Source organism: Zonotrichia leucophrys, chromosome Z, assembly GCF_028769735.1.
Source record: "Zonotrichia leucophrys gambelii isolate GWCS_2022_RI chromosome Z, RI_Zleu_2.0, whole genome shotgun sequence".
In the NCBI taxonomy this organism is placed as follows: domain Eukaryota; kingdom Metazoa; phylum Chordata; class Aves; order Passeriformes; family Passerellidae; genus Zonotrichia; species Zonotrichia leucophrys.
This window is the reverse complement of record NC_088200.1, coordinates 21342628-21370573: the sequence shown is the minus strand read 5'-3', so window position 1 is coordinate 21370573 and position 27946 is coordinate 21342628. Positions and strand designations below refer to the sequence as shown.

The window sequence follows — 27946 nt, the reverse complement described above, 5'->3', positions numbered from 1 at the left end:
CTGGCTCAGTTTTTATCCCCAGTTATGCAACAGACTACATATCTGTACAGTCTTAACAGACAAAGAAAATAATTACCTTTTGTGTTATGGTTTTATATACAATTTCTTCATTTATTTTGCTTACAAACCCAACCACAGCTAATTCTAGTGAGATTTAAAGAAATTGTTCACTTTTTTGTCTTCTTATTATTGAGTCTTTAGTCTACACATGTTCAGCTTTTACTGCAAACTATTAGAGTCTCATCCCTCCAAGAAGCACAGATCCATGGGCAATTCACACTTTGCTGTGACTGTTCTTGGATTCCAGTCAGAGCAGGGTTCTTTTTGCAGTAGCTAGAAGGGGCCAGGAGGGGCACGGCCAGAACCCTGTGGTTATTCTGTTCCACCTCACATCATGTGCAGGGGGTGGCAGGAAAGGGCCAGTCAGGTAGTACAGTGGAGCAAGTGTTGGTTTCACGTGGGGAATACTCCCGTGTTAATGGTTTGCCTGTCCTGTACACTCTGTTATTAATATTAGGGAATATCATTCCCAACCCATGACAGGTAGTTAACATGGTTACTGAGAGTCATGACCCTGATCTATTGTACGTTAGATGATGAAAGGGCTGGGATCTCTTATCACAGACTGAGTGCTTTCACTAACCTCACATGCATTCCATGCTCTGCTTCTGTGCCACTTGATGTCTGATGGGTTATAGGCTGGCAGCACTCTTCTAACAAAAATACCAAACATTTTGTGATTGTATCATACAGACATAACATTCACCTAATTGCTAACTTCAGAAGAAACAAAATAATCCAGTATCCCAAGTAACAGTTAAGTGCATCATTTACAGAATTATTTCCCCCTTAACAGTTCCAAGTGCTCAGTTAGTGAAACTTGATGCCCTAATGGAGATTTTGAATATGTGTCTTTTTTTAGAGTATAGGCCATTGTTGGCAATTGTTGAAAATACTCTTACAATTTTATTTTCTGTGTCTTAAAGAAAACAAAGGGATTTTAAAAAGCTGTTTTCTTGTTACAGGGTTCATCCAAAGAGGTCAGCTATGACTTCTTAAAATTCAGAAAAATTTTAAGTAAGCAGCCATTTAAACAGTTATGCAGCCAGATTTTTTCAGACATATTTATATGTCTGAAAAAATAACTGTAAAAGCAGTTTAAATTTTTTTTTTTCATTTTGCATATAGTTTGTCCCTTTACCACAAAGATTTGTGATCTTTCTGAAGTCATTCTCCTCACCCATATTATTATGCTCTGGCATATTCTTTGCACATATATGAATGCTGCAACTTTGCACTTACTAGAGGCAATAAAATAAGAGGAAAAATGTCAGAACTGAACAGTCTTGACTGTCAAATATAAACTTCTCTAGCATTCATGGCTATTGCTCTAATCGCCGATGCCAAACATTGAAATAATTTTCTTTCCCTGAATGTTTTTACGGGCCAGGATGCATAGAGGAGTAGTGTGCTCAGTCATAATCATGCTCCAGCAAGGCTGGAAATGTTCCCTTTGAGCTGCCAATCATTAGGCCAGCCAAAGTGAAGACAAGCACATTGACAAGTGAGAATGGTAATAATTTATTTTCTATTGATGGGTGGTGACAAATCATTTTTTGAAGCTGCTATTCTGAGTCTACATGAAGAAAGACAGAGATGGCCCTAGATGAGGCTCTTCACACCTCATTTAGCCCAAATGTAGCCACTTGGGTGGTGAATCGGTTCAAAGTATCAGCCCAGGCATTTCCTCACAAAATTTGTGTGCTGTCAAAACGTGTATTGAAACAAAAGAAAGATTAAAATGCAGTCATGTGAGAAATTCAGGAATATAATTTCCATCACATAACTCCAGGTACAGAAAAGAGATTAGAAGAAGAAATAAGTAAAATATTAAGGGTGCTTTCGGTAGGGGTAGATTTTTAAAGATGTCAATTAATAAAAACAGCATGAGGATTTATCAAAGCTTGGGCATGCCCCCTTCCATTTTCAGCTGACAGGTCAAATTAATTCACATGCTTCCTACCAGTGCATAACACACTACATACCTTATTTAAATTTACTTTTGCCAAGACCCACTGATGTGCTTAGTGTCTGACATCCCATGCTGTTTCAGAATCCAGGCGGATATTTTATTTTAAAGGATATAGCAAACCTGTCCCGTTAATTTTATCAATTATATATTTTTTTTTTTATTTCTGTAGGAAAAAAAAGTAAAATACTGTTAAGGTCTGACTCTAAGGATGCTGTGTACATTTTAATCTGCTCATTTTTTTAGGTATGATTTTTGTTCCTGTTGGTATTTAAAGTCAAATATTCTCTTAAGCAGAGGTTCTTGAATCCTCTGAATTGAAGCTAGGCATTGCTTCAATTGTTGTGGGGGTTCGCACTTTGTTTTCATATTGTCCACTACCCTGGAGGAAGCAAAAAGAGAAGAAACAACCAGAGGGGCAAAGTTCTTTTATCTTCAGGAAAGTTGTAAAGTAGGCATCGCTCCCGCCAGGCTTGTGCTGGAACAAAACTTCCCTATCCTTTGCCTAAACATGCAAAAAAATAATTTGTACTTAAACAAGCAAGGATTTTATATTGCAAGATATGTAAATAACAAAATTACGGTTTTCCTGTGTCACACTTCCAAAAAATTGTTCTGCTTAGTCTACTAAGATAATATTTTATTTACTCAGAGCGAGTTAAAGGGTCTCATGTGTTTTAATATGGTTTAAATCATCTCAAATATAATGACCAAATGCATATTTGATTATGTATGTAAAAATTGTATTTATTTCTCTTCTTATTTCTCTTTAAATTATAACTTACTCGAGAAAATGCAAATCAGAGAGGTAGAACTGGAAGTATTATGGCTTTTAGATAGCCTTGACCTGCCTCTTTGTGTATTATGTTGGGAAGTTTGTGGACAAAATAGTTAAGTTTGATGATGGTTTATTAGCATATTGTGCAAGACAGTATATAACATTTGATGTTCCAGGGAATTGGTGGGAAGCATTAATGATGTCAGTAAATTTGATATGAATTTATATACTGAGAATACAATGGTTGAACAGTAAAAATGTAACATTACCTTTCAATATACAGATACATTTTGACATAAAGTATATGTAGTTTGTTTATATTAGATTATAGCTTTTGTAGGTTTCCTGGTTTTGTTTGAAATTTTTAGTGCAGCTAATGCAAAAATAATATGAAAAGAGTGTACCCTGTATGGAGCTCTGTTCTTCTGGCTTGTTGCACTAATATTGGAAATACAATAGTGAGTTTTTCTGAATAATTCATAGCACCAGGCACTTGAATAACTGACTTTTATTTGGTATTGTTTTGTCCACCAAAGTAACATGACAGGATAGCCTTTTTGCATAAACCCCAAGATCACTCTTTTTACCAGCTATCAACCAGTTTATACTTGACTAACCATTTATTTATTAGCTCTTAATGGTCCATCACAAGTCATCTACAAGATGAATACACATGAGAGAAAAATCTGTAACACCAACTTTCTAATTAATCTTTGGGAGGATTCGAGGAGGTCTTTGTATTTCTGTAAACACTGGAATTTATGTCGGCTGATTGCTAAAATTGCAGCTGAGTTTTCGTTTTTTCAGATCTGTAGCTCTTTTTGTGTTACATTCTTAGTCTTCTGTTAGTAAACATACACAAAAGAATATGTATAGAGAAGGAGACAGGCCTAACTTTTTGCTGTTTGCCCCTTGAGCATTTGGAGAAAAGACTGAAGAGAAAGAGAGGGGATAAGAAAAAAGAGGAAAGTCAAGGGTAGCAGTTTGATGCCTGGGGCTTTGATCAACCTAGTCTTGTGGAATGTATCTCTGCCAATGATGGGAGGTAGAATGAGATTATCTGTAAGATGCCTTCTGACCCAAACCATTATATGAGTTTGTGAATTTCAAACTTGGATGGACTGAGGAGGAGGAAATGACATAGTAAACATCCCATAGGAAGTCAGCAGTCATATAGTTGGCAGACAATGAAGAGTGAAAATCCTACAAAATAGTTCAAATCATTTACTCTGTATGCTACCCTATTTTGTCTGAAAAGACAGAATCTGCTAGCAGTGCCCAGACACGCAAGGTGGTACCTCTCTTTTTGCTCAGGCTGGGCAGAGAGCCCTTGCTGCTGGAATACAGGCTCTCAAGAGCCAGGAAAGATGGACAAAATTTCTGACCTCTCACAATATTGATGTGCTGAGATTCCTTATAAAATATTCCTCCTTTGAAACTGAGTTCTGGTAATGATTCTTTGCCTCACCAGCTTCACCTGCTGCTGAAACACTGCCCAGTTGCAGAGGAGCTCACCTGACACTGACCAGGAGGGATGGGGAAAGCCAGAGCAAACATCTCTTCAGTGGTCCCTTTAACAACAGAGTAAAATTGCCCCAAATGGTCTTTATGAAAGTAATGCCTCTTTGTTTCTAATGAAACCATTTGCAGCAAAGAGAACAAATAGAGCACAAGGAAAAAACTGAGCTGAAGGATTATTTTGTTCCTTTGCTTCTTCAGTGAAAACCAGAATACAGTTTAGAAGACTGAACAATGGGCCACTGTAATCTTTCTGTTTCTTGTTTTTGCAGTCTGCAAATAGGGATACATTTCTCTATGTGGCTGTTTTGAGAATAAGGCATTAAAAAATCAGGTGCATGGGTTTATTGTGCCACTGGAAATCTCCATACAGAGGACCGAAAACTGCATTGCCAGTTCTCTTATAAGGAGACAGTTTGGGTTATTTTTGACCATTCTGATTTTCTGAGTTCCTCAAAGACAGAAAGACATATATTTTCTCTTCCCATTTTCATATATCAGTGTAGCTTTGCCCTTACCTGTGTACAAACCTTCTTCCTTTTCCATGTGAATTTGTCAGTCTTCTGTTAACCATCTTAGGTACATGCTTTACTTCTATACCCTTGAAGATCTATGAGTTTTGGCCTCTTTTGAATAGGTTCTTTTTGTAAAAGGATATCCTTACCCCTCCTGCAGGTGGTGTTCCCACAGAGAGTTTTCCCTTGTTTCATCAGACCATGGGAGGGAGCCTTTGTACCCTTGCATGTCATAAAAATGCCAGTGAGAGCTTCCATACTGCATTTCTGCATCCTTAAAGGAAGTTACAGATTGACTTGCTCGTGTTCACTGAACATACATGGAGGAAAATGCCAAGCTTTGCCAAGTCTCCCTTTTTTAGTCATAGAAAGTTGTAACACAGCTTCATATTTACTAGTTTGCTAGAGCTACATCTAAAATTTGAAAAAAAATTAGTAAATACAGTTAGCAAATGATATACAGTTCCACAAAGGTTGAAAATAGGTAGGGATACCTACATATATTTAGGCTGAGTTTGAGGATCAAACACTGGGGCAAGTGTCCAAAGATGCTGTGGAGTTTCTGTGCACAGAGGAATTCAGTATTCTCTGAACAAGGATCTGAGCAAACCAACATAGTTACACCTGGTTTTAGTGCAGGGCTAGATGACTTATATACATCCCTTCCAGCTCTGATGATGAATAGCACTTAAGGAGTTCAGATTCTAATGGAAAATGTTTGCATACATTTTGAGCTTTAACCTATGGAACCTGGCTGAAGACTGGGCTGTAATACTTGTTAAAGTCCACTGGTCCAGTTCTCAAAATGACAATAATAGCAGACAAGTAGTCTTGCATAATAGTGACATCCTTGGAGGAATAAAGGGAGCAGTCATCTTAATAAGATTGAGAAAGTGCAATGCTGTCGATAAACCTGAGAAACACCAAAGCTATTTGAGATCAGAAGATAGATAGTGATTTCAAGTTCTCAAGGACTTGAAATTGTGTATTCTGAAAGAAGGGCAGTTAGTGGGATATTCAATACAGAAATATGGAAGGTGCATCCCAGTGCACTGGACAAAGCTCCAGTATTGTTGTGCCTTGGCTGGCCAAGAGGCACTCATGTCTGAAAGAGATTAAACAGAGTGACTAAAAACACACAAGGGTGGATGCTTGTGCTTCAGCCTTGTTTTGACTAATAGGAACACAGGCCTTGTCCCCTTCTAATAGCATCAGTTAAATCAGACATAAGGAAATGCCACTTGCATCAAATTGGAAAGTTACTATTTCAATTTTAAAAATGTACTGCAGTATTTGGCACATAAAATTTTATGAAGACTGACTATTTTATGCACAAGTTTGGGCTAAAGATGGATACAACACAGTAATATTCCATTTGAATTAAAAGGCAGCCACTGTGCCATCTTTAAGCTTTAATTCTTACGTAAACTTCAATGCGATTTTTCACCAGAACCTCGTTGCCTGCTTTAAAGTACCAGGCAGATATGTTATAGAAACTTCATTTAAATATATATTTAATTAGAAATCTTTTATGATTTTAATGAGCCTTAGAAGCCTTTTGATGAGCAGTCAGTGTAATTATGGTATTTAAAATTATTGGATAAATGCATACTTTACAATCTAACTTCCTTGCAACTATGTTTTCATGCTGGATATTTTTAACATGAAGAATTGTTTCACCTTCTGTCAGTTTATCCTCCTCTTCCTTCCACAAAAATGTTTTATCTCTGAAATGAAATTAAATATGCATGATACTTCTTGTATTGAATAATATTGCAATAGCACAGTTAAAAATCAATCTAAGAGATGAAAATTATTTTGATTTTGTTAGAGAAGTGACAAAATTGATAATTTGTTATGCATAAGTAAATTACAGACCAGGTCTGTCCTATATGTGTTGTCTCTTTTGTGCTTGAGGAAATTACCTGCAAAATTGCCGCAGAAGATGTGTTGTGCTAAGTATTGTGCTATCAGCAATCTGCTTCACTACCACAACATAAAGAAAGAGAGAGGCTCAGCAAATTTAGAAAAATAAAGAGGCCATAGAACTAGCAGTTAAAAGGGGAAAAAAATGAGCTTTTTAATACATCCTGTGCTTTATCACACAACCTGCCTGAAGACCATTAACTGTCACATGCTGAGCCTTGCAATTCATTGTTACGAAGCAGGACACATTAAGTCCTAATAAATTGTTGTTTCTTTGCTTTTTTCCTTTGTGTGTGTGTTTGTATGTGGTTTTTATTAATGAAAACTGAGCTCATAGTAAGTTGAGTCTTTAATACAGAATAGATAAGCTAATATAAGCATAATGAGCCCAAAGAAAGCAGCAAACACCAATATTGTTTCTCAGGACCACAAAACAGTCAAATGTCTTCTCCTAATTGAAAGGATAGTTCGGGTAAAAAAAAAACTCAACTACAGCATAAGGTGTCAACAACTGCCATGCAGTGACTTGATCTCCTTGGGCATGTAGATAGCTGGCCATGAGGTAGTCATTCCTGACAGCAATTTAGTGTCTTAGTGAGTTTTAGTCTTTAGTGAGTTTTTAGTGTCTCACCCAGGAAAGGATATTAGAAGGTTGCAGCTTTCACCAGCAGCCAGTACAAGCCCTGCTTTGTGTCAGCAGTGCTAGGTACAGAAATTCTCCTCTTCCTTTTGCAAAAGAACATGAAAATTTATTCTGTTCTGTTAAATTACTCGTTTCATTCACTGCCCACCTTTTAAGTGCAAGAGAAATGTCACTTGCACTCACGTTTTGAGGGGAGATACACGTACATTAGCATTTATGTACTGTCATCTTTGTATCTTATGTGTGTACTGTCACGTGGAAAAGCTTAAGATACTTTAATTTCTATCTGTTCAACTGGACTTTTCTTCTAGGTATTTAAACTTTTCATTTTGAGCATTATTTATTACCAAGTCAAATAGTCTTGTTTTCAGATTTCTACACAACTTTCCAGAAGGTGCCCATTCTGTTTTGCTATGCACTACTATGTAGTGTAGTAGTACCAAATGGAGTTCTAAATGTGTTACTATAACTTCTGTGGTGCTTTTTCTTTGGGTTTATATTTTTACATTGAAACATACTTAAAAATTTTAATACAGTTTTGCCATAGGCCTTTTAAATTGTTTTTTCTTTGACTTTTGTAAAAGATTATTATGAGTTACTCATTTCCATAATTGATATGTCTGTCTAGCAAACATAGATTTTTACAAGATTAACAGCTTTATGATCTGCAATACCATTTACAGATACTGAGACTATTAATCCAGACACAATTTTCTTCTGGCATAAACAAACAATCTGTGATGATTCATATAATTGTTCTTGTTTCACCTAGCTTTCTGTGCACATAGGTTTTGTTCCTTTTTTCTTCACGTCTTCTTTTCTGGGGGGGAATTTCAGCTAGTTCCATGAAGTTGTAAAATGCTTTCAGTCTTAAAAATATTTTCATATTTGAAATAATTGTATAATTTACTTTTCCTATCTACTTATATTTCCATCCATTTAATATATTCCTCCAAGATAAATACTCTTCTCACTCTCTGTTCTAAGATTTACCTGTTTGTGATTTATATATTTATTAACCCTTTGCTTTATCTTGGGATATTATTTAATTCAGTGTTCTAGTTTTAAATTTTTTTAATTACTTATTTATCCCAGCCATGGCCCAGTCTTGGGAGATCAGTCTGTTGAATAGATGCCTTGGTGATGCTGTATTGTGCAAGGAGTTGCACATCAATATTCACACATCTCTGCATGTGTAAATATTCCTAGTTTACAAATTTTCAAGACAGATCTGTGTGCAAATCTGGCAGCTTTGCCAAAAATAAAGGAACTGCTTAAGAGTGTCTGTTTCGATGTTTCTGCCTTTTCCATATTTTGTGCCATCAGTGATGCTGTCTCTTCTGGCTTCTCACATCCGATAGTTAAATTCACAGAATTTACAGCAGTGGTAGCGGATGTGAGAAGGAGAGAAGGTTATTTTTGGTTGGCACAAACATGGGCAAAACTTATACAATGTATAAATGTACATGTATATGTAAACATTTCCTCTCCTATACTTGTCTGTTTTCTGCAGCACTGCAGTTGGGTTTTAAACATCAGTATGCCCGCATCTGAAAAAGAGAATAGAGATGTTAAATGTTGGTTAGGAGGGACTATTTAAGCTAGAAAATGTAGGTATGCTGTTTATTTAACCACAATTTGAATAAGTTTAGGATAAAAATGAGACAGACCTGTCACCATTTTTTGCTTGACTTGTGTGACATCTCACTCTCAGGCAAAAGGGAGCACCCAAGATTTGTAGATTCTTGTGGTCAAAAGAAATTATAAAAGTCAGAGAGTACACAAAAACTCAACAAATTTTATTATAAATTATAAGCTTGTCATGGAGAATGGAGGGAAATCAATCAATCAATCAGTTCCAGTGTCAGTGTAGCCAACAGAAAGGCCAGGGACATGTGGCATGCATCCAGGCTTGGTGGAGGTACATTCTTACAGCTTTTTCCCATCCTAATGATAACTATCTCACTTCCTATGCGAATTAGTTACCACACACAGTCCATTCTTTCAGATCTTTCTGGAAATGGGTTGGAGGGCCTTGGCAGAATCTTGGGTGGCCTTGTTTTCCCCCTGCAGTCCGTGCCCACTTCTTGGCCTCATTCTTGTGGTTGTCCTGTGCTGTGTGTGGTTACCTTCAGGAACCTGAACAGGACATGTGTCCTGGATAAGTGCTGCCCTACCTTTGCGTGGCCTCCATCTGCAGCCACATATTTTTCTTTCTCACGGTGGCTCCATAGCCATCTGGCAATTGGTGCTGGAGCTCCTTATCTTCTCAAAAGTCCTTATGATCATAAGAATCTTAAAGAGCTGTTACAAACATATCATCTCTTCCTCAGAAGTAACCTGGTCACTAAAAAATGCTGTAATTAGACAAGAAGCAATACTTTTACACAGTGTCCACTTCTATTTTCATGGTTTCAGCCATATCTGTGACTAGTTTACATACTTGGAAATCAGAAAATCTGCTGCTTAGGAGGAAATAGACATTCCAGGTGCCAGCTGCAGCAGACACAGTAGGTTTTATGGTCCTAAGGTTTTTTGTAACTTCCAAATATGTCAAGCTCATTAAAAATACTGAATAATTAAAACTATTCCAGTACCTTTTTGACTGCTTAGTCTTTTAATAGTTTGCCCTAGAATAAAGTGCACATGATGCTCCAGAATGCTGTTTACTTTAAGCAGAAATTTGGAGAAAATTAGAATTTCATAAGAGAAACATTGCACTAACTTTGGCTTATTTATTGTAATATCCCTAATTTCTTTATTTCTTTGACTGTTCTTTATGCAGGGATTATACTTTTTGTGAAAACACAGAGCATTGTGCTGATTTCTGATCTTTAGAAGTCCAAAGTACATTACCAGGAGTTCAAATATTGGAATGAATTATTATGGGTTTTATCTTTTTGATATCTCAGACCTTTCCAGTCAGTGTCAATCTAATGCTGTTGCTTAGTGCCATGCTCTCCTGAAATGTGTGAGCAGCTGCAAAGAAGTTAACATTCCTGTTTAAAATGCTGAAAATGGAATTAAATAATACTTCTTTTCCAGATATTTTAGGCTCCACCTGTCTGTTTTGTTTTTTCTTTTTTTTTTTTTGACTTCTTTTTTTCCTTAATGCTCAAAAATGCCCAATTAGTGTCTGGATTGTCAACAAAGCCTCTAACTTGGACTTCTGAAGAGTGGACTTCGCACCATTCTCCATCATTTATCATCAGTCCTGGTTAACTGGGGATGTCCCAGATGACTGGAGGCTGACCAATGTGATGCCCATCCAACAGAAGGGTGAAACCTGAGGATCTACAGGCCTGTCAGCCTGACTTCAGTGTCCAGCAAGGTTATGGAGTAGATAATCTTGAATGCCATCATGCAGCACCTACAGGATGACCATGGAATCAGGTGCAGCCAGCACAGGTTTAGAAAATGCAGGTCCTACCTGACCAGCCTAATCTCCTTTTATGGCCAGGTAGCCTGCTTAGTGAATGAGAAGGGGCTGTGGATGTTGTGCACCTGGACTTCAGGAGAGCCTTTGATACTGTCTCCCACAGCATTCTCCTGGAGAATCTGGTAGCCCATGGCTTGGGCAAGTGCCCTGGGTGAAGAACTGGCTGGAAGGCTGGGCCCAGAGCATGAGGGTGAATGGTGCTGCAGTTGGTGGTCAGTCACTCCTGGGAATCCCCAAGGCTCAGTATGGGTTCCAGCCCTGCTTAATGTCTTTATTGCTGGTGTGGATGGGGGGATTGAGTGCACCCTCAGTAAGCTGCAGACAGCACTCAGCTGGGCAGGAGTGTTGATCTGCTGGAGCACGAGCAGCCTCTGCAGAGCGATCCGGACAGGCCGGGCCGAGGGGCCCAGGCCGGCGCTGTGAGGTTCAACAAGGCCAGGGCTGGTTCCTGCACTTGGATCACATCAACCCCATGCAGTGCTACAGGCTGGGGACAGAGTGGCTGCAGAGTGGCCCAGGAGGAAAGGACCTGGGGATGCTGACTGACAGCTGGCTGAATGTGAGCCAGAGTGTGCCCAGGTGGCCAAGAAGGCCAGTGGCATTCTGGTCTTTATCAGAAATGGTGTGGCCAGCGGGACCAGGGCACTGATTGTCCCCCTGTGTGTCCAAAAAGGGCAGCAGAGCTGGTGAACGGTCTAGGAAGCAGGTTATATGAGAAGGGTCACAGTTTGGATGAAAGAGCTGGATTTGTTTAGGCCGGACAAAAGGAGGCTCATGGGAAACTTTGTCACTCTCTACAATAGTCTGAAAGGATGGTGTAGCGAGGTAGGTGTTACGCTCTTCTCCCAGTCAGCTAACGACAGGACAAGAGGAAATGGCCTCAAACTGCACTGTGGTTGGTTCAGTTTGGACATGAGGAAGAATTTCTTCATTGAAGGGGTTGTTAGACACTGGAATGGGCTGCCCAGGGAAGTGGTAGAGTCACCACCCCAGATGGTGTTTAAGAAAGGACTAATTGTGGCGCTTAGTGCTATGGTTTAGCTCACGTGGTGGTGTTCAGTCAAAGGTTACACTTACTATCCAGAGGTCTTTTCCAACATTAATGTTTCTATGAGTCTCTGATTTTGATACACTTGACAGATAAATGATATTCCTGTAATGAGAGGATTTCTGAGATTTAGAAACATTTTCCCAACCTTTTCCAAGATGAAATCCAAACCTTTTAAAGTTCGTCACGCAGAGAGACAAAGGCAGGAGCCTGGCAGGAGGGGACTTCACCAGTAGGTAAGAGACCCTTTCTCTGTCACTTCCATGTCAAGGAAAGATATAACCATTCATAGTCATTCTTTCTCCTGTATTAAGGAATTAGTCAAATCCTTACTCTATCAATTTATTGCAGCATGACGGTGTTCTGTACACTTTCCTTTGTTCTCCCCGTATCTCTGACCAAAGCTGCAGTGGTCCTGGCTGGCAAAGGCCAACCTGTTAAACTTTCTGAAAGTACTTTCTAGATTTTTAACTATGAAATGTGTTTTCCTCTTGAAAATCATGTAAAAAAGTGTTCACCAAATTGGATTTCAGTCAGTAGAAGTTGTAAACACAATTTTTTAATGAGTTTTTGCAGATATGCCAGCAGGTTTTGGCTGTCACAACCCTAACAGATTAATAAAAATAATGTAATAGCGCAATTCATTTTGTAGTTATTAAGTAGAAGAAAATTCTTCAATCTCTGCATTCACTAGTAAAGCAAATATTACAATTTAAATTATTCTACTCAGTTAATTTGAACACTAGAGCATTAAGATTATTTAGACAAGATTTTAAGTTTTTTTTTTCTTATTATTTTTAAAGCAAAACTGTAGTATTTAAATGTCTAAAGAATGGAGGAGTGGAAAAAATTACAGTAAATATGAGATACATTAAGATATGTGAGATGTATTCTTTCATTATGTCATATTTCTGTTTAATCATTCCCATATTTAGAAACTGCTCTAAATAAAGTATCTTGAAATATAGGAAAAGCTATTTACAGTTAAAAGATTTCCATCTGTATACATTTTGAGTAAACTAATCAGCATGATTTTTAAAATGTATTTAATACACAGCATTATGAAGTTAATTTTCTATAGATGCTTTCCAGAAGTTCACTTTTCCCTTCCAGAGCTCAGCATGCTGTTCGGTAAAGTCACCAGTCTTAACCCTCTTTGTAGTGGGTTAAAAACAAATGAAATTCACCTTTGTTTATTCATCTTTTTTCTTCCAGTTAATAACAGTTTAAGGAGCGGCTTTGGACTAAGCAGAGAAAGTAAAGGTCTTTGCCAATTCACTCGGAAATGCTGTTTTTTCTAGCGCTCTCCATTTATACTTGGTTGCAAGGTCTCAAGTCTGTATGATGAATTTCCCAAACTGTCGGTTATCATTTCACCTACCTTTCTCTTAGCTTTTGTGGCTTTCTTGTTTCTGGATGTAAATATTAGTTACACTGATGTAGGCAATATCATCTTTCTTGGAATGAACTGGGCGAAATCGCTAGTTTTTCAGTTCCTAACAGAAACAAACTCTTTCTGTAAAAGATTGCAATTCAGCAGTGAAGGACCTGAATGACCAATAGTAAAGCCTACTGTGGACAGAGATTCTGTTTGTCTATCTCCATCTCCTCTCTGGTTTTTTAGTATGCTAGTCTGAAATTTATTTATTGGACTTGTAGATTTTTAGCTACAGATTATTTTGCTCTTCTTTGGGATGGTATCTCTGCTTCAATCGGTTGTTGCATTTTCAGTCTGTCCGTGGGAATCTTCAGGAAGAGTGAGACAGGATTATGCAAACAGGTACCAATTTTTGAAAATAAAATAAGAAGCATCTGCTAAATTTCTGAGCGTGTTGAAATAAATATTTTTGCTCCTCAAAAAAACTGGGGTATTCTGGCTGCAGGTCAAACAGCAATGGGCATGAAAGGACGAGGCTTTTTTGTCGCAGACATTTTTTCATAGAAATCCTTTCTTTCACATTTGTCCATCTTCTGGGAAGCAGAGCCCCAGAAGAAGAATGTAAACAAATTGTTATCGGGTGCTGTGAAATGTGGCAGGTGATCCTGTGATTGGCTCATCTTCCATGTGTACCATTAAGGGCCAATCACGGGAACAGCTCAGGGATAGATTCCCTGGACACAGAACTTTGTTATTCATTCTTTCGATTCTATTCTTAGCTTAGCAGCTCTCTGCAAGCTCTCTCTTTATTCTTTTTAGTATAGTTAAAATGTATTATATATCATATATCAATAAATCCAGCCTTTTGATCAAGAAACAAGATTCTCGTCCTTCTCTCACCATGGAGACCTCCTCAGGTCGCTGTAATAGTTTTTTAGCAGCTAGCATTTGCTTAAATTTGAGTAAAACCATTTGTTATCAATACAAGTCAGCTTCCTGGTTCCCCTAAGTGTCCTTCCTTACGTGGCACATTTTTTTCTGCAAGTTATGAACTGAGTGAAATTCTTCCAAAAGCAAGAAAATTAGTATTTGTTACAATTTCAATGCATTAAGAAGGGGATTATAATACAGCCATAATAATCTTATGTTTTTAAAATATTGATCTTTTTGTGCTCTTCTAGTAGCCTCTGCTTAAAAAATGGAGAAAGTTTCTTGTTGACAAAATATGAATTTTTTATACTGTTAAGCCTCAACGCTGTCAGATTATCAAATATAGTTTCTCAGCAGATATATCTTGTATTTGTATTTACAGAACATACATATGTCACAGTAACCATATTTGAAAGTTTAATCCTTTAAAATATTTACATTGGGTTTTCAACATCCATAATGGAAAGGCTTTGTAAATTGAAATAAAAAGGTGACGTATAAACAGAGGGAACAAGTAGCTTATCATGTGAAGAGCAGGGTATTTTTAGTAGATGCATTTCTATCGTGTAATCATAGGCAGGTAAGTCGTATGCATTTCCCAAATGAATATATCTTTGGCACGCTGATTATAATTTATTTCCTTCTTTGACATTCTTGAAAAATTAAATTAAGACTCAAAATAATTAAATTCAATCCACAATAACCGAGTTATTTTAAATTACTGAAAAGATGTAATCCTTTGAGTACTTACCTCCAAGCACTTAGCTTAGACGTAGTGTTACTGACCCCATTCTTCCATAAAATCAGTCCTCTTGAATGCCTACTTCGTTGTTCTGTTACTTGCATGGGTATAGGTAGGTATGTATGTATATATAGGTATAAAAAAGTATTTTCTATGCATATGTATTGAAATAAATGCATTTGCTCAATTAGTGCATTTGCGCATTTCTTAGTTCAGAATGTCGGATAAGCAACTTCATGCATGCAGTAGATGTTATGGGCCTAGTCTAAAGAAGAAAATAATGGGGACCGCCCAGCATGCTTTTTACTGGTACACTGAGAATTTTTCTCTGCATCTCTGCAAACAGATTTAACTTCTTTACTTTCTGCAATTCAATAAAAAGAAACAAAAGGATTAAAAAAAATTGTTACATGTAGTGATTTGTATAAATGGATATATTGATGCTATTTATAAGCAAGGAGAGCACAAGAGCACAATCAATACATTGCTAAGGAAACCTGAGCTGGAATCACTTGATCTTCCTGGGTTACTGAATACTTCCTCCTTGCACTCTGTTAGCTTGTGGATGTGCAAGCCAACACTTCCTCTCTTGCTTCTTATTTATGAGGAGAAACAGAAGCTCTCTCTTCTGACCTCATGATCTAAGGTGTAAGCTGACCAGCAGAAAACTTCAGTGATTCCTGTATTTATCTGTGCTGATGTGTTTTGCTTTATCTATCTGAAAAATACACTACTTTTTTTCCCCCCTTGATTAGCCACATGCAACACAGAGAGGAACAGTATACAGAGAAAAGTGTTTAAGTGATTTACATCATGTTCACACAGTGTGTCACCTACATTGTTTGATATTTCAGCATATTCTGAAAATATATTTATTTTTAATTATCTACATTCACAAGTTATTATTGGTTTGAAAATTTTTGGTGCTACCCTAAAGATTACAAAGGTGATGGCATTTTATTCTAAACATGTGCTTTCTTTTAAATATCAATAGTATACTAAAATTGGGCATTCTGGACACTTGAATTTGCCTTTTTATGTTTAAGTGAACTTTAAGCAAACTGTAGGTGGTGGTAATGGGTTGCTTCAAATAATTCCAATATCTTTTTAAAATCCTGATTTTATTTAATGTTCCTAGGTATATCAGACTGAAATAAAACATATACCACCTTTTGTGGTATATGTTTTGGTATTCAAGAGGCAGGGATGACTTGGGAGTCTGACTGATTAGAAGCCAATTTATTTGGCCCAACATGGCATTTATATCAGACCTCTTAAGACAACAATCATCCAATGACCTTAAACATTGCCTTATATGGCAACATACTGGTCTTGCTAACCAATAATATCACAGTTCACCATATATGGATATCCCTCCTTTCCTTTATTTGAGTTACTTTTTGCTGAAGTCTGCCCAGGTCATGTGCTAACACTTGCTGCTCGGTTTGTCCTGTGTTTCATCTTATATCCTGTTTCCCCAACCCGTACCCACAACCTCTGAATTTGAAATTTTTTTTCTAAGAGCTGTGTTACTAATGATTTGAAACAATAGAAGTGTGCAAGTTGGTTGTTCAGTTGATGAACCTTGCATTTTGAAAGTAATTCCTGATGGTAATTTTATTCATATTCATATTACTTGAACTGGCTAATTAGATTTGTGTCAATTAGTATTGCCAGAACAATTGTCACATAGTTTTGATATGCTAGTAAAAAGATCTATTTTGGACAAAATTTTTACTAGTAAACATTGACTTTTTAACTTAAACACAAACAGCTGGTTTCTCATCCCATTTAGTAAAATAAACATGTGTTACAGCCTTCTTCCTTACAGTCCAGTAAGTCTTTTAAAAAACAATACTACTCCAGACTTAAAGCAGAAAACTGGAAAAATTTCTCAATTAATAAGGGACCAGATGCTGGTCAAGCTCATTTCATAGATCTTTAATTCATGGATGCTATTAAGTGAATACACATCATTGGATCTGCATAAATGCTTTAAAAATCGATTACTTTTGGATAAAATGAAAATGTATTAGGATAACCTCTTACAAAGTGAACACTAGAGAATGTCCAGACTGGATGATATTGAAGATTTTTACCAATGCTAGTGTTTAAGAGTCAATTAAACATGCTGAGAGGTATGAAATCAGTACCTTCAAAAAGAATCTGCTGATTTATTGTTAAACTTCCATTAGCCAATAACTGGTTTGAATGTACTTCATTTAGCATTGTCGGTTATTGTCCTTGTCTTAGGCTAAGATGATTTTATGGTGCAGAGACTCTGAAGTTTACCTCCCTTCTCCCTGTCTACTGATAACAAGAGACAAATGCAAAAAAGATGTAAGTGAAGAAAATAACATTTTACTAAAAGAGAACAGCAACAACAAAGAAAACAACAAAAATGCCTAGATACACAGGTGCTGGTTACTCTGAGAACAAAGAAAACAAGATGGCTGCCACCCAGGCAGCTCATGTGCCCCAGAGGATAAAGACAGGATGGTAGAGAGGCTCTCCTGGCTAAACCTTCCCCTCTGGAGATAAAAAACCCCAGGAATGCAGGGGGCTATGGTATGATTCTGGTGAGAGATGGGATGTGCTGTCATTGTCTGAGGCAGGTCCTGGCCTGCAGTGCCAGTTTTCCCTGTTCCCTCTGTGTGATTGTGGGGTGCATCTCTGGGATGTCACTCCTACTGCTTGCTACCTCTTCCTGCCCCCTGCTGCATTTCCTTACAGCTCAGCCAGACTCGGCTGGTTTTTGGGATACAAAGTAGACAGAGTTGACTGATGAGGCAGTTAAAATATGGTTTATTGCAAAATCAGTCTCATGGAAGGGCGAGAATGTAAGGTTGTTACATCCGTTCATGCCATCGCATCCGAAGCTGTATGTACATCAGAAGGCATTATAATTTTACATTGTTTTACATTTTACAATGTCTTTTATAAATTTCTTATCCAATCAGCTACTTCCATAAAGCTCGCTAGCATCTTCATATACCAATTGTTAATTGCTGCATTTTACACAATTTGCAGCAATGCCTCTCTTTTTATCCCATCATATAACTCTACAGAAACTTATTGCTATATCTTCTACTTTTTACTAACTCTGTAACAAGTTCTACTGCTAAACTTTAACATTTTCTACTATCTTGTTTAACATATTTATTCACTTATATGAGCCATATTTCATATAAGTGAAATTATCTACTTAAAAAATATTTCTGCTTAAACTATGAATCTTTATTATTATTTTGTGTCGGTTTCACGATTCCATTGTGAACCTTCAAACCTTCTCCAAGGTCTTAGGTCAAACACCTTATCCATGGTGGTCTTTGGTAAACACAGATCCCATTGCTTGAAGGTTCCATCAGCCATTGTGTTCAGCATGGTTTCTAACAATCCATTGCACTTTTTGGCTTTCCCAAGGGCTAATGGGTGATAGGGAACGTGATACACCCACTGATTACAAGGTTCTCTTGCCCAGGTGTCCATGACACTCTTTTTAACATGAGTCCCACTGTCTTATTCAATTCTTTCTGGGGTGCCATGTTGCCACAGGAGAGGCTTGAGGCACAGGGTATGTCTGCAGCCACACAGTGGTTGGTTCTACCACTGTGAGTATATAGGGCCTGCCTTGGCAGGTTTGCTGCAGTATGATACAATCCATCTGACAGGCTTCTCCAGATTTACATTTAGCCCTTTGTATCCTGTACTAATGGGTTTTACCTGCTTGGCCTGCTTTGATGCAGCGCATGTTTCATAATCATGGATTACCTGGGATGTAGTGTCCACAGTTAAATCCATCCTTCAGTCACAAATCCATCATTATGTTGCATCTCTTCCCTCATGACTTGAGACACCTCATGACCTGAGCCCACCAAACTAGAAATAACTCTCCCTCCTGTTGCCAGTCCAGGTCTACCTTTAATTTTGGAAGCCAAATCCACTTATTTGTTGTTGCAATGCTCCTCATTAGCCCAACTCTTAGGCATCTAGGCATCCACATGACAAACTTCTGTGGTCAGCTTCTCTACCTGAGCAGCAATGTCTAGTCAAATTTTTGTAGCCTCAACAAATTTCCTTCTCCAATGCCAATTGGCCTTTTACCATCATTCCAGCCACCCCCACAGAGTGTTTGCTACCATCTACAAGTCAGTATAGAGGTATAGTGTTGGCCACTTCTCTCAATCAGCAATATCCAAAGCCAGATGGGTTTTCAGCTCTGCATTCTGGCTTGATCCGTCTTGTCCTTTAGTACTTTCTGTGACTTGCTGCTTAGGCTCCAGTGTGGCAGCTTTCCATTTTTGACTTGTCCCTAAGATAAGGCAGGAACTGTCAGTAAAGAGAGTGTGTTGCCTCTTACTTTCTCGTGGCTGGTTATGTGGTGGGGCCTCCTCATCATGTGTCACCTAATCCGCTTCCTCTTCAGATGATAGTACAAAACACTCACCTTCAGGCCAGTTTGTGATAATTTCCAAGATCCCTGAATGATTAGGATTTCTCATCTGAACTTGCTGTGTGATCAGAGCAATCTGCTTACTCCTGGTAGCATTGTTGGCATGACGTGTTGAAGGGATTTTTCCCTTCAACATTCTCCCTAGAACTCCCCATGGTCATCTTACTGGGCAACTGGATTTGGACTTTTTTAGCCCCTCCTTTGGACAGGGATGACGGCTGCTGGCTTAGGCTGCTCATCTTGTTTAACTGCAGCCTGAGTGACTGTGCTGTCTGCCAATTTGCTCTCCTTCCCTTCTGGTTGTAGCTGTTGCTGTAAAGTAACAAGCATGCAGGAAAGCATTAACTAGGGCCCAGCACAGAGCAGTAAGTTGCCCCTTTCTGAACGGACACAGCAATTTTATTTCAAATATTCTGCCACCTTATCAGAGTTTTATATTTGTTTAGAGGGAGACTTCCAAACTAAACTCCCTGACAAGTATGAAACAGCGCAAGCTTTCATGTTGAGGGTAGTAGATATACCATGGTGGAGCTCCAGAAGGAGGCAAAAACCTGGTGGCTCTGTGGCATTGAGCCCCTTGCCACAGCAGACTAACAGCTGGACTGGAGCCTCTTGGTGTTCTTTTTTCCCTGTCTCAGCTCCCTAAGGCTTGGGGCTAGAACAGGGTAGCCCAGCTAGATGTTTCATTTCTTAATATCCCACGTCCCCAAAGCCTTAAGTTGATGCCTCCATTATTGATGAAGGCCAGCTTCTTATCCATCCCACCAGTTGAATTCCTACTGTGTCCGTAGCATCCAAAGGGAATTCAGCTTTCTCAAGAAGTGACGTGTCGGACCTGAAGGAGGTGAATGGCAAAAGGAAAAATCATCTTCTCCTCTTCCCCCCACAGGCTGTGTGTGATTATTAATAAACCCCCCAGGCACAGCAACCCAGATCAGTACAGGGAAACAACAATGAGTACATTTACCAAATGATCTTCGTTGCCTTTGATGTTATCATTCCATAAACTGATAACACAAACTGTATCAACTGTATCTTGGTTCCTCTCCCTGATCTGAAGAACAGTGCTATCATGGGCAGATCCTTCCACATATTTGGATGCATATACAAGATTAGGTGCCAAAATGCCATGATCAGACCAAGCAATGTGGTAACCAGGGAGTTCTCTACCCAATATAGAAATTATTTGGTCAAATTTGTTATTTTTTCACTTTTTCTCTTGACCTCCTTTTAGCTTGGTGCCAAATATGTCTTAGTTTAAGGAAATTTTACTGGGCAGAGATTCTGCAATAACTTCCCTTCCTTTAGTTTTCAACCTATACCCTCTACCAATGAGGAGAGACAAATGCAAAGAGGTATGTGAAAAAGAAAAAACAGTTTACTAAAAGAAAACAGCAGGAAATATAGAGGCAAACACTTAAGCCCTCACCCACAAATGCAGAGGAGGTCCCTCGAATTGTTCTGAGGAACACAGACAAAATGGTGTCAATTCCACACTCTGCACCATGTGGCCAAGACAGGGCGCGAAGGCAACAACACACCAAATGAGCATCTATGGTTCCAAAACTGCTTTCTGTCCCAGGTAACAATGGAAGCCGTGAAAAACAGAACCTAGAAAACATATTTTTCTCCTAAAGGAGTCAGTGCTGTTGAAACACTAGAAGAAATTTTTCAGGACATGTAGAACCACTCCCCTCAGCAGCTGGAAGCTTGTGGAGAGGCTCCAACTCTTGACGACAGGCAGCTGTCCTGAGCAGCAGCAGCGGAAAGTCCAGAGAAAGAAACTCTCCCTGGGCTCCAAAAGCAGTGGTTGCTATAGCAACCGTGGCAGGGGTCACTGTCTGTCATTTTTTTTCATCGTTTCCTGGGAAGCCGCAGCTAGCAGCCTGTCAGAGCGCCCCATTTTCTGACGTTTTCAAGAGTCTGGAAAGGACGAAACAGAGAGCTCCACGTGTCTATTCCCATCACCCCTCCCCTTTCCGTGAACTGGGGTAAAACACAAAGGTTCTGCTTCCAACTCTGGGACTTAAAGAGATAGTAAACTATCTTGCACAGATTGATGTAGAGAAGATATGGAATACATGATTTGGGGTCACCCAAATATACTACATAATGCTACACTCTACCTCCTATCTCTGTAACTATGACAGTCCTTTAAGCAAACAGCTCCTCTAGGTAAAAATGTGCAACAAATCAAATTAATTAAAATTAATTAGTTCAGCTCATATAGTAGTGTTTCTGAATAATGCTGAGGACCATAAATTCAAATTAAGGCATGCACAACTTCTTCCTAGATTTGAAGAGAAGATATACATTACCAAAAGGAAAAGGGGAAACCAGTCACCCTGTTAAACACCATTCACTGGGGAGGCTTGCAAAAGTGATTGCACTGAAGGCTCATACAGTCAGATTTTATATCATAAACCAGAGAATGAAGCAGACACAGCAATTAATTGTACCTAATGCTAATATGCACATAAGGTTAAGTATGATAGCAGTCACATATGAGTGGAGTAATAGGAAGCTAATTATGGCAAAACCTTGACCATAGGCATTCAGTGCTTATAATTTTATTCGTTGTATGCTTTGCTTGTTCAGATACGTCTTCAGGCAGTAATATGGGTGGTCAGGTTCAGTTTTCAAGGTAAAGGTGTGAAATACATATGCTAATTTATGTATGGTCTTTGAACGTATTTTTTCCTAATTGTTTTTTTAACAATGAGATTGTGCTAACAGAGCACTTGCTCCTTCTGATTTTAGTAAGCTTTAAAATAGATACAAAGTATACACCATGCTCTATTGCCAAAATTAGTTGTTCTCTTCTTCCAAATATAAGGTAATGAAATATAGTCGTTCCACCATTCTGTATTATATTTGATTTATTCACCAATCTAAACTTGTATATGGCTTCTGATTTATGCAGTATGAATGAGGACCTAAGAAGTGTGGGGACAGGACTGAAGTATTGCTCCTGGCAGTTTCCTAAAAGCAAAAGTCCTTGTTTGGCTCATTTTTTACATCTACTTTTCTGCACCATTCTATGGCTCATTTATAACCTATTAGTTTTAATACTTGATAATGTGATTTCTAGTTTTAGTATTGGTATTTTACCTTTTGTCTTCAAGTGGTCTGAACTGGGAGCCTACACTCTATTATCTACTTAGAAGAGATTGAGATTAATATTAAAGGGATATGAAACTCTTAAAATATCCACAGAACTTGTAAAAAAAGTGACCATTGTGTAGGCGTAATTGCAATGATACAAAGTTTACCTGACTACGTATCAGCACTCTTGCTGCTTTCTTTATCCTGATTATCTTTAACAAAATACTGCATGACTTGTAAGGTTTTATATTTGACTACTACTACTAAAAACATAAGCATCTTCAAAAAAGTCCTTCACTTTTGCAGTTTTAGTGACATTAGCTCTTAATCCTAAACTAGAAATGAGTATTCACATGGGGAAGGAAGAATCTGATGTAATCTATTTTTTTGTTAGATTGTTATGCTTGATGGTTAAAGAAGCAAAAGAGCCAGTCAGTTTTGTAGTATTTTGTGAAATAGTACTGTCAATGCCAGAGAATTATGACAACTCACATTAAATATTTGGGTTGGACTTCATGTGGTCATATTTCACTGCAAACTTAGAGAGTATTGAGAGCATCTGCCTAACTTCCAAAATGTTTGTTAGCTCTTCCACTTTTTCTCTGCAAGTTTTACAAGGTTTCCACCTCTACTAATGTATGTGTGACACATAAAATGGAAAAAAAAAATACTGCTGCAGTAAATATAAGATTTTGTAGTAGCTTTGACAATTTGTGTCAATTCCCTCATGCCCATGCCAAGTTCTGTGTGGCAAGGTTTTTGGGGGTTGTATTTTGCATGATTCAGTAATCTCAACTGGAGTAACCATGGCTGGGGAGGGCAATGAATTGATAAAAACAAGTTCTGTATTTTTTAACTTGTTCTAAAGACTAGTTTAAAACACATTAAGAATTAATAAAATGCTTTTTCTTTCAGGTGGGAGATGAAAGAAGATGCAGATCTTGAAGATGAGGAGCACATTATGGTAGAACACTTAAGAAATGTTTATTTGACACAAAGGACTCCTGTCTCAGAGGACAAAGAAGAACAATTACCTTGACAGGTTTCGGGTAGCACCTTTCTTCTGTATTCAACAAGATTAGGTTAATGTCATAACTCACAGCATTAGAAAGCTCAGAAATATGTATCTTGAGTAAAAAGTTTTAAATTAGAGAGTGTTCCCTTGTTATTGTCTGCTCACCCTATCCAGAAAGCAATTGTTCACATATGCATAAGGTGAGGAACAGTACAGGAAAATGTCAGTGTCACAAACAAGGAGGTTGTATCTCAGTACTGCAGAGGCAAAAACCTGAATGACAGACTAAGAATTGTTTCAAAAATACAAGATTCACTCTGAAAATAATGCAATTTAGGACACAAGCTAAGCAAATGTTTCTGGTTTCCATTCACCACTTTGGAGTTGGAGTCAGCCTGCCCTCAGTTTGTGTAACTCAAGGACTTTTCCTTCCTTTGATGCTTGTTTATTACATCACAAAATACATGAAAGGGAAAGGTATAGACTATATAGCTACAGTCCTTTTTGAGTTGCTCCAGGATGAGTATGCTTGGCCATTGTTCCAAATCAAAAATGCATCAGCATTACTGCATTCGCAAATACTTACTTAACATCCAGTGTATTTTATGGCTTAAAAAACACTGGATTTCTCATAATAGAGAAATTTTAGAAGTTTTGAGAAGCATATTTTTATTTAAAATAATAATTTGCATGCAGTGCTCACAGGATTATCTTAAAAGTGAATTGAGAAAATAATAAATAATTAAAAAAATAAATAAAGTAAAATTTCATATTCAAAGTAATCCTGGTTTGATATTCAAAATTTTCTGAATATTATATATTTTTCTGAATAGCAAATATTTTTCTTACACACTGGTTAAAACTATCAACATTTTTAATACAGAAGGTCTGCTTTGTATCTCTTTAGCTGCACAGAAATAATACATAATTTTTCTGTAAGTTTCTTTCTTTAGAAGTCCAATGGAACTACTTTTTCTGCCTGATGAAGGACTCTGTCAGGATCTTGCTAAGGGCACAATCTGAACAGAGTTATTTGTTTCCCAGCATATCTTCACACATATGCTATTATGGACATAACTTAGACTACTTCAGTAGGATGAAGGCATGCTTTTTTCCCCTAAAGGTTTCAGCAACATCATGGGTAACCATATTACTAATGCTGATTTAAGGCTTATCTGAAATGCTATTTTTTCTCCTCTTAATTGCTCTTTTTTCTTTCCATATAAAACATCAGACCATTTAAAATTAAAATGTGGACAACTGCATCTTACAAATCTCCAAAGATCCTGTTACAACACAGCAACACAAAAGGGCTGTGAGGCACTGTATCTTAGAAAATGCTAAAAACATTATTTAAAAAATGAAGCAGACATTTTCCTCTGCTGCCAGTGTAGTAATTTCAGATTTTAAAGGAAGTGATGAAATATGAAACCCATTTTTTTTTGCCTTGTATTTCACCTTTAAAGATTAATGGTGGACTTCAGGTTTAAAACATGTCTACAGGTTCTTCCATGAAAGCAGGTTTGGTATTTTGACAAATGAGGCAGACACATTCCAAGCCATATAAATAATGTGTTAGTGTAGATGGAAATTTGAGTTCAGAATATTCTCTGCTATTTTATCAAAATCTATTATACCTAATTAACTTCTTGTCTAGTCAGATAAACTGCCTATGTGATGAAACTGATTGAAATACTTCTTGTGAAAATGCTCCCCTTTTGGGAAATACCAACTCTGAAGAGGATAAATTTTGCAAGTGAATAAGCTAATTGAGAATAAAACCCATCACTTAAACTTAAATGGGAATATCCATACAGTCACTTCCCTGGTCCTTTTGGCCACACAATTTTGGATAAAGGCCAAGATGCCATTGGCCTTCTCAGCTACTTGGGCAGACTCAGGTTCATGTTCAGCTGGTTGTTGGCCAGCAGCTTTTCTGCAGTGCCGTTTTCCAGTCACTCTGCCCCACACCTGTGGCATTGATTTGAGTTGTTGTGACCCAAGTGCAAGTGTTGATCCTCATTCCACTGGCCTCAGCCCACTGATCCAGCTTGTCCAGATCCTTTGTAAAGCCTTCCAACTCTTCAACAGGTCAACACTCCTGCTCAATTTGGCGTCATCTGCAAACTGACTGAGGATGCCCTCTAGTCCTTGGTCCAAATAAAGATAAAAACAAACTGATAAAGATATTAAGCAGTATTGTCTTCAATACTGAGCCTTGGGGAATCCCACTTCTGACTGGCCAATGACTAACATGCACAAGAACTTAACAGCATAAAAGCTGAACCTTTGCACAGTATTTTATTTGGATGCTTTTCCTACCCAAACCTATATGTGCATCTTTTATGGTATCTGAGTGCAAACAAATGTGTATGTTAAATTCTACTTGACCCACAATCCTTACTGAGAAATATCAGAATTGAGAAATATACTGAGAAATACCAGATTATTCCTCTTTGGTCTTGCTGGCAATGTATCCATTCCAAATAACCTTTAGAGTATAAAAGGGACATCACCTTGGCAATATTACTTAATGCTGAATACACACTTCTACAACATTCATATTTATTCAATAAAATTACAGTAATAATAAGAATTGTATAACTTGCTAAGTAGCAAGATTGCTAAGTAACATGCCATTAATTTATCAGGATTGTTTGCTTTAGATGTAAACATTTAATTGACAATTGAAAGAGCTGAGTGTTTTTCCACTGTGTACATGTATTTCATAGATGCTTGTGTGTAAAATTAGGAACACTTCTGTAACTGTAAGACTGCTGCTTTCTATGGCTTTTCTTCAGAAAACAATAGTTCTATATTCTTTAAAAAGTTCTGCTGATTCTAATATTGATTTAAGATTAAATTAATTTTTAAGAATGATGCAATGTCTTGGCTCTTTGACACTACTTATTGATCCAGGAATGTCTCACATGTATGTTTAGCCTAAATAAATGAAAGCAACAGAAGTCAGATTTGTTGGCTACAGTGTGTGCCCCAAGTTTCATGACTACTGCAATCTGATCATGTTAATTCCTCCTGTAAAGCTGATAAAAAATAAAAGTAGAGTCTGTTGTGTACAACAGACCTTTCTGAGAGGACAAGAGCTGGCCTCAGTGTCTCAACTGAATTAGCTCAAAAGGAAGTTATTGCATTTATAGAAATTAATTGGATCAGATAGCACAAACTAGGTTAACTATACATTATCGTTAATGCTCACACCTAATTATTATTTAACAATTAAATATACTTAGCTGCTTTTACAAAATAGGCTTCAATGGGAGACTTCATGGCATGGAATATCTCTAATTAGGTTTGTTTAATGTCCCCTTCAGAATGCTCCAAATCTTAATATCTTTCATCTTTTGAAAGGTAATTAATGAAATTAGAAGCAAGGCAAAATTGAAATTGCATTAATAATAATGGAACTCAAAAAGAGAGGAGAAAGATATTTTGGGAACAGCTTAACATTTACAGCCTTCTTTTCTAGTTACTGCTGTCCTGACCGACTCCCATAGGACATGCTTTATTCTAGGAGAGGGAATTTGATGTGTATCTATGCTATTTGCTCAGGAAAAAAGCACAATGGCAAATGGATGTTCTCACCTTTACATCATCACAGCAGTGCATGGTCAACATGAGGCTGGCTTCTTCCAATTAGCTTCTGCTGGTAAAAATATTCAATTTCCCTCTCAGCTGGAAGGTCTTCACAAAGTATTAGTGAGTCTTATGTACAGTAAAACATCAATTATATAATATTATTTTATGGAGCTCCCTAAAAATACGTGCGATCATTTCTAGTGACAAACACTACTCACACTCCCAAGGCAACAGTTGAAAGACAGAAGAATTAGATCCATTGTCCAATTAGACATGAAATGAGAGAATAACTTGATGGCAACAGGGAGATTTCTAAGTGACTAAATAGATCTTGAGGAGGTTCTTGTTGGAGGAAAGTCAATTTTCTGTAGCAATTTTCCATATTGTAAACAATGTTATGAAGGGAAGCAGAATCTCTAAAAGCATTCTAGGTGTAATGAAAAAAGGTGAGCCTGCTTTTTCCTCTACCTTTGGACTCCAGCACTTGAATTGCAGACTAACCTGACTGACTTTGCCAGGAAGGCAATATAAGGAAAGCATGCAACGTCTTGTGCAGGTGGGGCTAAAGGCCGTGCAATATCCATCAGTAAAATGATAGAGGAACCAGATTATTCTTCTTTGGCAGCACCATTTGAGAATAGACTGTTAGTAATTATTGCAACAAGTGAAACAATACAGTGCTGACATAAAAACACTAAACACTCTAAAATATAAGGCTTCATGCAAAGAAATAAAAATAAATCCAAATACTTTTTTTTTCCCCTGAAGAAAGTGATTCTATAACAAGTATCTCGGGAAGAACTGACAATTACCAAATAGTAATGAGCACA

At 37.7% G+C, this 27946-nt stretch overlaps 1 protein-coding gene across 1 annotated transcript in view; it reads left to right on the top strand.

The window, feature by feature from the left end:
- The window catches only part of KIAA0825 (KIAA0825 ortholog), a 234884-nt gene extending 208297 nt beyond the window's left edge, over positions 1-26587 (top strand). Inside the window, exon 20 of the mRNA XM_064736406.1 lies at positions 23420-26587. Within this exon, the coding sequence (XP_064592476.1) occupies positions 23420-23543 (124 nt within the window). The 3' untranslated portion in view covers positions 23544-26587. The remainder of the gene's footprint in view (positions 1-23419) is intronic.
- The last annotated feature ends 1359 nt before the right edge of the window (positions 26588-27946 follow it).